Source organism: Brachycentrus maculatus, unplaced genomic scaffold (genome assembly GCF_059751285.1).
Source record: "Brachycentrus maculatus isolate JH-2025_06_01 unplaced genomic scaffold, ASM5975128v1 h1tg000566l, whole genome shotgun sequence".
Taxonomy (NCBI): Eukaryota; Metazoa; Arthropoda; class Insecta; order Trichoptera; family Brachycentridae; genus Brachycentrus; species Brachycentrus maculatus.
Window position 1 is genome coordinate 30,001 of NW_028281308.1, and position 10,923 is coordinate 40,923.

A 10,923-nucleotide genomic window follows, 5' to 3' on the forward strand; every position below is an offset into this window, starting at 1 on the left:
TGTTCGTCGAGAGCGTCTTGCGCAAAGTATGGAGGCAAAGTTGTTGGACTATGCGGCATATCTGGGGTCTGCTGCACAGGTAACATGAGAACACTTTCCATTCCTCACCATAACACATCATTCTTCAGTCATTTCTGCGCTGGATAACCCATATCTCCACACCAAAAATTCACCTTCTCCGCACACCTTCTCGAAATGGCTGATACATTATACTATCCTCGTATTGTATTCCATAATTCGCTCACTCCTTTCAAGAACGTCATAAATCAAAAAACTTGATTTTTCAGGAGAACGTTTTTAAAGTTTAAAAAGCCACTTGTTGAACTAATATATTTACTGTGCAACAGATCTTTTTAGGTAAAACCTGAAGGTTTTTTCACCATTTAAAAAATATTTAGTATATTTAAAAAAATAATTAAGCTATACCTTTTCTTGAAATGCAAAAACAACACTTTCTGCCCTGTAGCGGGTAAATATTAAGTTAAAAATATGACTCTTTTGCTGGGATATAGTATATTTTCTGGGCATTCTGAAAACATGCACAACTGAAAATTGTCCATTTTTGATTTATGACGTTCTTGAAAGGAGTGAGCGATATGATTTATGTATGTAATATGTTTTTGAAATAAATAAAAAAAGAATAAAAAAATAAAAAAATGCACTATCCCTGATGACCTTCAACAGATGTCTGCGTCACGATTTATACTCGTAACCGTCACTATTATCTGTTGGTCTTACAGCTCATACATGTGGCTATACAATATCATCGAAGAGAGCGGTGATCAGCAGCCCTCCTCTTGGGTACCAGTTCCCCGGTATGGAGTGTGCCTACCTCATAGTGCCGTTCAGCTCTGATGTCAAACAAATTAGAATAGACTTAGATGTATTTAGTCTTTCTCAGCCTACTGCAGTAAGTCTTACATGAAATATTTCTATGTAATACTTGAAATACATAAAAATTGATATTTAAGTAGGTACTTGTAATTATTTCAGCGCACAATGGGAGGGAGAAGAAAAAGAAATTCCGATTGGGAAGGAAAGGGTATTGTTACTTTTGAGGATAACTTGAGTGAAGATTTACTGGAAAAAGCTGGAGGTTCTGGGGGTCCAGGAGGAGGTACAGGAGGTGCCGGAGGCGGTACCGGAGGAGGCACTGGAGGTACCGGAGGAGGCACTGGAGGTACCGGAGGTGGTACCGGAGGAGGCACTGGAGGTACCGGAGGAGGCACTGGAGGTATCGGAGGTGTTACCGGAGGAGGCACTGGAGGTATCGGAGGTGGTATCGGAGGAGGCACTGGAGGTACCGGAGGTGGTACCGGAGGAGGCACTGTAGGTACCGGAGGTGGTACCGGAGGAGGCACTGGAGGTACCGGAGGAGGCACTGGAGGTACCGGAGGTGGTACCGGAGGAGGTACTGGAGGTACCGGAGGAGGCACTGGAGGTACCGGAGGTGGTACCGGAGGAGGCACTGGAGGTACCGGAGGTGGTACCGGAGGAGGCACTGGAGGTACCGGAGGTGGTACCGGAGGAGGCACTGGAGGTACCGGAGGTGGTACTGGAGGAGGCACTGGAGGTACCGGAGGTGGTACCGGAGGAGGTACTGGAGGTGGCACTGGAGGAGGTACTGGAGGCACCGGTGGAGGCACTGGAGGAGGCACCGGAGGAGGCACTGGAGGTACCGGAGGAGGCACTGGAGGTACCGGAGGAAGCACTGGAGGTACCGGAGGAGGTACTGTAGGTGATACCGGAGGAGATACTGGAGGAGGCATTGGAGGAGGCATTGGAGGTACCGGAGGAGGCACTGGAGGTACCGGAGGAGGCACTGGAGGTGGTACTGGAGGAGATACTGGAGGAGGGACTGGAGGAGGGACTGGAGGAGGCACCGGAGGTACCGGAGGAGGCACTGGAGGTACCGGAGGAGGTACTGGAGGTACCGGGGGAGGTACTGGAGGTGGTACTGGAGGAGGTACTGGAGGTACCGGAGGAGGCACTGGAGGTACCGGAGGAGGTACTGGAGGTGGTACCGGAGGAGATACTGGAGGAGGGACTGGAGGAGGCACCGGAGGTACTGGAGGAGGCACTGGAGGTACCGGAGGAGGTACTGGAGGTGGTACCGGAGGAGATACTGGAGGTGGTACCGGAGGAGGCACTGGAGGTACCGGAGGAGGTACTGGAGGTGGTACCGGAGGAGATACTGGAGGAGGCACTGGAGGTACCGGAGGAGGTACTGGAGGTGGTACCGGAGGAGGTACTGGAGGTGGTACTGGAGGAGGCACAGGAGGTACCGGAGGAGGCACTGGAGGTACCGGAGGAGGCACTGGAGGTACCGGAGGAGGTACTGGAGGTGGTACCGGAGGAGATACTGGAGGTGGTACCGGAGGAGGCACTGGAGGTACCGGAGGAGGTACTGGAGGTGGTACCGGAGGAGATACTGGAGGTGGTGCCGGAGGAGGCACTGGAGGTACCGGAGGAGGTACTGGAGGTGGTACCGGAGGAGATACTGGAGGAGGCACTGGAGGTACCGGAGGAGGTACTGGAGGTGGTACCGGAGGAGGTACTGGAGGTGGTACTGGAGGAGGCACTGGAGGTATTGGAGGAGGCACTGGAGGTACCGGAGGAGGTACTGGAGGTGGTACTGGAGGAGATACTGGAGGAGGGACTGGAGGAGGGACTGGAGGAGGCACCGGAGGTACCGGAGGAGGCACTGGAGATACCGGAGGAGGTACTGGAGGTACCGGAGGAGGTACTGGAGGTGGTACCGGAGGAGATACTGGAGGAGGGACTGGAGGAGGCACCGGAGGTACTGGAGGAGGCACTGGAGGTACCGGAGGAGGTACTGGAGGTACCGAAGGAGGCACTGGAGGTACCGGAGGAGGCACTGGAGGTACCGGAGGAGGTACCGGAGGTGGTACTGGAGGAGGCACTGGAGGTACCGGAGGAGGTACCGGAGGAGGCACCGGAGGAGACACTGGAGGTACCGGAGGAGGTACTGGAGGAGGCACCGGAGGAGGCACTGGAGGTACTGGAGGAGGCACTGGAGGAGGCACTGGAGGAGGCATTGGAGGAGGCACTGGAGGTACCGGAGGGGGCACTGGAGGTACCGGAGGAGGTACTGGAGGAGGCAACGGAGGAGGCACTGAAGGTACCGGAGGAGGCACTGGAGGTACCGGAGGAGGTACTGGAGGAGGCACCGGAGGAGGCACTGGAGGTAACGGAGGGGGCACTGGAGGTACCGGAGGTGGTACTGGAGGAGGCACCGGAGGAGGCACTGGAGGTACTGGAGGGGGCACTGGAGGTACCGGAGGAGGCACTGGAGGAGGCACCGGAGGAGGAACTGGAGGTACCGGAGGAGGCACTGGAGGAGGCACCGGAGGAGGCACTGGAGGTACCGGAGGAGGCACTGGAGGTACCGGAGGAGGCACTGGAGGAGGCACTGGAGGAGGCACCGGAGGAGGCACTGGAGGTACCGGAGGAGGCACTGGAGGTACCGGAGGAGGTACTGGAGGAGGCACCGGAGGAGGCACTGGAGGTACCGGAGGAGGTACTGGAGGTACCGGAGGAGGTACTGGAGGAGGCACCGGAGGAGGCACTGGAGGTACCGGAGGAGGTACTGGGGGCACAGAAGGAAAAGTATGTTTTTTTTTTAATAAAAAAATCTATTGTTTATTTGTTGAGGTCCTTACAAATGATTTTAAGAATAATAAAGGATTATCATTACTATAAATTTGGAACCTCCACATTTATAGTAATGATTCAATGACTGTCTTTTATTACTTTTTAGGCACTCGAGTGTGTTTTTGATATATTTGAAGTCACCAACTACATTGATTCTCGGGAAAAACTTCCTCGTCTCTGCGGCGAAAATTCTGGACAGCACTGTACGTATCATACAAAACAAATTTTTGAAAATAATGATAATATGTATTGTATAATTTCGAGAAATGAAATGGCTTACGTACGGTACGGCTAAACAGCACACATTAATGCTGGATACAAAAATAATATGTATTTAACAGAGAGTGCAATTAATAGCACATATCGCACACTCCTTTCAAGAACGTCATAAATCAAAATACTTGATTTTTCAGGAACATGTTTTTAAAGTTGAAAAATATAATACAATGTATTAAAAATAAATATCAAGCCACTTATTGAACTTTTTACTGTGCAACAGATCTTTTTAGGTAAAACCTGAAGGTTTTTTTCTCCATTTGAAAAACATTTAGTATATTTAAAAAAATAATTAAACAATACCTTTTTTTCAAAATGCAAAAACAACACTTTCTGCCCTGTAGCGGGTAAATATTAAGTTAAAAATATGCCTCTTTTGCTGGGATATAGTACATTTTCTGGGCATTCCGAAAACATGGACAACTGAAAATTGACGATTTTTGATTTATGACGTTCTTGAAAGGAGTGAACAATATAATCGCCAAAGTAAAATATTTTGAATATTCTAAGTATTAACTTTGTGGATCATTGTAATATATTATTTGAATAAATAAAATGAATTTGTTTTTTTATCCACTCACTTTTTATTAAAAACCAACTAGTTTCGGCAACAACCTGTTGCCCTCTTCAGGGCTTGTTTTGTCACTAAACAGACATACATAATATGTATAAGAAACAGTGACCAAAATTATTGGGTTTTGTAAATTATCGGTAGAAACCGGTAGACATAAAAATCTCGGTGAGTGGTTATATACTAATATTATTAACATTTTTGTAAAAAAACGACTAACCATAAAGTAAATGCTTTAAATATTAAAAATATTGAGAATATGTAGATCTCAAAACAAAACTTGATACCTTTTCCAAAGCAGGATGGAAGTCTGGGCATTTACGGGGCTGACGACCGTCATAGGCTGGTTTAAGTGATCACTTTACACACGTGTAACATTCACCAATTATACCCATTATTGACAACCACACTACTCTTATTCTTGGACGTTCTATATATATATATTTATATAAATATATATATATATATATATATATATATATATATATATATATATATATATATATATATATATATATATATATATATATATATATATATATATATATATATATATATATATATATATATATATATATATATATATATATATATATATATATATATATATATATATATATATATATATATATATATATATATATATATATATATAGAACCAATTTAGAAACCTTGTTCTAAATTGTATATATATTTATGTATTGTTAATTTCTGACAGTCTACATAACGCTGAATCCCGCGCAAAGTTCACACCACACCCATGGCGGACACCACACCCTTGGCGGACATCACACCTTTGGCGGACACCACACCCTTGGCGGACACCACGTGTTTAACGGACGTCACGCCATTAGAATCACCATCAAGCTAGCGGACAGGGAGCAAGAAACTATACTAGGAATACCCAGTTGGAGAATTCGAATAACCCAACTGGAGACTAGGAAAAATGCGTAAGTTATATATATAATATCGTAGTCATAAAGGAAAAAGTGACCAAGTGCATTTTTTACAAAAACGTGATCATTGACTATTTGATATGTTACTAGGTTAATATTGCCTGAAAAAATCACAAAGGATTTTAAACTTGGAAGTATAATATATTGACTTGGTAAAAATGACTAACTGCATTGATGTTTATTTTCTTGCCAAGCAAAAGTGACTTAAATGGCCCTTCTGAACATTTTAAGTTTTGTCAGTTGGTCACATTCTCCTGTACGACTACGATATATATATATATATATATATATATATATATATATATATATATATATATATATATATATATATATATATATATATATATACATATAGAACTTCCAAGAATTTGAGTAGTATGGTTGTCAATCATGGCTGGAATTAGTGAATGTTACACGCGTGTAAAGTGATTAAACCAGCCTATGACGGTCGTAAGCCCCGTAAATGCCCAGACTTCCATATTCTTTTTATCTATGTTGAGATGTCTAAAAATAGTATCATATGTAAAAAATAAAATCTATTTTTTATATTTATATTTTTCCGTGTATTAGTTTTGGTTATTTAAAAAAAAAACTTTTTTGTAACTATATTATTTGTGTTCCAGTCTTGTTAACCTTAATCCCATGTCCCAAAATGAGAAATAGAAATCACTCATCGGGAATATTATATATTTGACTTATATATGTCTTGAACAATATATTTGACTTATATATGTCTTGAACAATAAATAAATAATTATACTATTCTTGTTGCAGGAAGTCCGGCTTGGATTGGCTACGTGGGGACGCTTTTGAAAATCGCGTAGGAAGCCTCCCTTGGAAGCCACATTTTCCGAGTGACGATTATCTAGCAGGTAAATAATATTACATATCGCTCACTCCTTTCAAGAACGTCATAAATCAAAAATCTTAAATTTTCAGTTGTGCATGTTTTTGGAATGAGGAATGAGCAAAAGAGGCATATTTTTAACTTAATATTTACCCGCTACAGGGCAGAAAGTGTTGTTTTTGCATTTTTAAGAAAAGGTGTTGTTTAATCATTTTTTTCAAATTTACAGTTTTTTTCAAATGGAGGAAAAACCTTCAGGTTTTACATAAAAAGCACAGTAAAAAGTTCAATAAGTGTCTTGATATTTATTTTTAATACATTGTATTATATTTTTAAACTTTAAAAACGTTCACCTGAAAAATCAAGTTTTTTGATTTATGACGTTCTTGAAAGGAGTGGGCGATATGCGGAACAATTTCTTATTATCAGAACATATTGGAAAATACAACCAAATTTGCGACAAGATTCTATCGTTAACTCCTTTCAAAAACGTCATAAATAAAAAAACTAGATTTTTCAGGAGAACGTTTTTTAAGTTTAAAAATATAACACAATGTATTAAAAATAAGTATCAAGCCAATTATTGAACATTTTCTGTGGAACAGATCTTTTAAGGTTCTTTTTCCATTTGAAAAATATTTAATATATTTAAAAAAAATAATTTAACAATACTTTTTCTTTAAAATGCAAAAACAACATTTTCTGCATGGAAACAGCGTGATGGAAAACTAATTAGTTGGATAGTTAGCACAAGACGGCTGTCCAAACTCAAAACACAGTAAGGGACATTTTTTTTTGCATTTTTTGAAGTAGATTCTACTTTGTCGAAAAATGCAAAAAAAACGTTCTACAAAAAAATGTCCCACACTGTGTATTAAGTTTGGACAGCCGAAGATTTCGGAATTTATACAGTCTGTAAACTACGGTGTTTTTTTTAATTACCTAACGTCCAAGTGACTCTGATATCTAGCTACGGCTTATGCAACACCACTTATCATGATAGAATCTCAGGCTGCAACTTTTTACTTTTCATAGCCTATGCCTACTCGTGAGTAGATTTACTCTTTATGTTTAATGTTACCTACTATAATTTCATGTGTGAAAATTCTCGGCAAAAACACTCGCTACGGTATATGTTTTTATTTATTTATTTATTTATAGCTCCACCTGGATGCTTGCAGTATTATCCTGACAGCTTTGGGAGCTTCGAGTCGTTCAACTATAATGGGGGAAAGGGGCCATATCTAGCTTCCTTGCGGTATTCCACGTGCTTTAGACGATCTCCCGATGTGCGCGGAGTCAAGTAAGAACTATTTTAACTAACTAACTAACTAACCATCACAGGGGTAACCAGAGAGAATAGAACGCCACACCATTCTGTCTTTGCAAACATTATTCGCCTCACGTTCATGCATCTCCTCATACATACCCGCCGATTGTTACGACCCCTAACCTGAACACTTTCAAGTATTTGGCATACCTGATTATGCCATATTTTTTTCGGTCTTCCTCTGCTCATTTTCAAATAATATTCGCCTCATAAATTTGTTTAAACGTTCTTTCTTCACTCATTCGTTCTACATGTCCAAACCATCTCAACACACCTTTCTTAATTTTATCGACAATGCTTATCTCAGCTTTGCATTCCTTCCTTATTTCACCATTCGAACATGTATCTATTCCTATACGAAAAACAAAATCATTTATCTTCATATTTCTATAGATTCAGGGAATCTGTGTGCACCCTGCCTGTTTCTCTTGGAAATAGCATTTCCACGTTCCAGGCGGCATTTTGTGTCCTAGCTTGGTTTATGTTACCAATATCCTTCACTAGTTTTATCATGTCGCTCACTCCTTTCAACAACGTCGTATATAACATATCAAAAATCGTCAATTTTCAGTTGTGCATGTTTTCGGAATGCCTTGAAAATATACTATATCCCAGTAAAAGCGGCATATTTTTAACTTAATATTTACCCGCTACAGGGCAGAACGTGTTGTTTTTGCATTTTGAAGAAGAAGTATTGTTTAATTATTTTTTTAAATATAATAAATATTTTTCCAATGGAGACAAAAACCTTCAGGTTTTACCTAAAAAGATCTGTTGCACGGTAAAAAGTTCAAAAAGTGGCTTGACATTTATTTTTAATACATTGTATTACATTTTTAAACTTTAAAAACGTTCTCCTGAAAAATCAAGTTTTTTTTATTTATGACGTTCTTGAAAGGAGTGAGCGATATATCTTTCCATAAAGTACCTTCTCAGATATTTATTTTGGATCCTCGAATGGATCATGGAGCTCTCATTTTGAACGTCTTGATAAAGTTATTACCTGGCACATTTTTTGCAGGCTCATCGCTGAGAGGTTTTGGTTGTCCAACTATGACGGAGGTACCAAGTTCCTGGATAGCGGGTGCGAAGGTCCAACAGTGGGAAGACGCCTGCCCAAGGGAGACTACCTTCTGATTCCCGATGGGCAGACGGCCGACGGCCTTAGGGGCAGCAAATGGTGTGGAAAGGAGCCAGAGAAAAACGTCATAGCGTGTAAGTGTTCCATTCACCCACAGAGCAAGATATATCCAGCTAGAGGAGGTCGATAGTGAGAAGGCGACGATAAAACAAATTATTCATTGATTTGGCGTTTAGTTTGTAGAACTCCATTTCAATTGAACTTATTATTTTTTGACATCTCATCAAAGACGAAGAAGAATATGGAAGTCTGGGCATTTACGGGGCTGACTACCGTCATAGGCTGGTTTAAGTGATCACTTTACACACGTGTAACATTCACCAATTCTACCCATTATTGACAACCACGCAACTCAAATTCTTGGAAGTTCTAGGTATATATTTTTGAACCAATTTAGAAACCTTGTTCTTGAATCGCTAGAACTTCACTAGAGACATCTATTGGTGAGATGTAAAGAAGCTTTTTACTAAGCAAAAACTCTTATATTAGTATGTGAGGTCCGAATCCTGGATTATTATTTAGTATTTGGACACACTCAAAATGTAGTTAATTAAACTTAATTTTTCTCAGAAAAATGAATTAATTTTTTAATCAAACACAGATTTTTTGAGTCTACTAAGTTGTATTTTATTAACACAAACACGCAAAAATTAATATTGTGACAATTGTTTCGCCTAGTTATGGCATTTTCAAACGAATGTCATTCGTTAGTCAGTAGAATATAGGTTCTACCGGTATCTGGTCGCTGACCGTGTCGTGCTTGTCTATGCTATAGATTCGAGCATTTGGTAATAAGTAGGTACTGAAACGTTGTAAGGATTATAACTATCAAAACAACTGCAATGATCCACGCTACAAACTAAAAATAGAAAAGGATTTGATTTCTAAAATTAACAAAAATGTGTATAAAAATACTTTTTTTTTTTAAATTTTTATTTCATATATTTACGTTTTTATATATAACATAATACATTTTAATCATTATACATATGGAGAACTTTTATATTTCAATTCGCTGTGCCTCTCCATAAAAGAGACTGAGCTCTTGTGCTTGGAAAGGGGCTTACACTCAAGGTTTAATGTTATAAAATGAAGGCTATAATAGTCTTTTTTTGTTTATTTTTCAAGATTTATATGTAGGTAATGTGCTTTAATTTTTTTCGTAAGTATTTTTAAATCACCTATTTTTTTTTTTATTTCTTTAGGGAGTTTATTGAAATGTTTGATTGCCAAATATTTGATGTTTTGCTGAAATTGCTTGGTGTTGCATTTCGGAGTAGAAAAATCGTTTGAGAATCTCGATGATACATTTTTTGTATTTAAATAATTGTCACCCTATAGTAATTGAAAAATTGCGGTAATAACCCAAATCGTTTAAACTTTGGGTAATAACCCAAATCGAACAACCCTAATCTGTATAGAATCAATACATTCTATACAGATTTTATACAGATTTCTAGACTGTTCCATTCGGATTTTTTGGTTTGGCATATGGCAACACTGCCAGGATTCATGATACTTATATGTTTTTGTTTTTTTTAGTTGCACCACCAGGACCACTATACGTGTTTTTCAACAGCGACAGGTATACAGAAAATAATCAAAATGAAATTGGCTACAGAATGTCTTACAGTATGCTGAATAACTGTTGATTCATGAAGAAGTACATTTGAAACACATTTAATGTATTTTTATTTGTAAAATAAAACAGTCCCCGTTTTTAGTATGTATTTTGTGTCTTATTATTTGATTTTCATCCTGGTCTTAAAGAGGTACTTGCAAACAAATACAAATACATTTATATATATATATATATATATATATATATATATATATATATATATATATATATATATATATATATATATATATATATATATATATATACTACTACGCCTATATATATATATATATATATATATATATATATATATATATATATATATATATATACTACTACGCCACACTCTTCATACACTCCTCGCCTCCTTCATATCCATACATCTAGTCATACATGCCCTCCGATTACGCGGACTTTTGACGCCGCCAGATTTTAGGTTCGGATTGATCTGATCGTGCCAAGTCTTTTTCGGTCGTCCTCGTTCTATATATATATATATATATATA

At 39.3% G+C, this 10,923-nt stretch overlaps 2 protein-coding genes across 2 annotated transcripts; one reads left to right on the forward strand and one right to left on the reverse strand.

Annotated features, from left to right (window-relative positions):
- Positions 1–1,077: 1,077 nt before the first annotated feature.
- On the reverse strand, positions 1,078–5,311 carry LOC148301375 (uncharacterized). The gene is made up of 2 exons (XM_088273359.1): positions 5,274–5,311; positions 1,078–3,610 (listed from the first exon to the last, which is right to left on the reverse strand). Exons 1-2 carry the CDS (start codon positions 5,309–5,311, stop codon positions 1,078–1,080), a joined length of 2,571 nt encoding a protein of 856 aa, XP_088129485.1.
- A 157-nt stretch (positions 5,312–5,468) lies between these two features.
- Positions 5,469–10,448, forward strand: LOC148301376 (uncharacterized). The gene is made up of 4 exons (XM_088273360.1): positions 5,469–5,472; positions 7,487–7,628; positions 8,677–8,870; positions 10,339–10,448. The coding sequence occupies exons 1-4, from the start codon at positions 5,469–5,471 to the stop codon at positions 10,446–10,448; spliced, it is 450 nt and encodes a 149-aa protein (XP_088129486.1).
- The last annotated feature ends 475 nt before the right edge of the window (positions 10,449–10,923 follow it).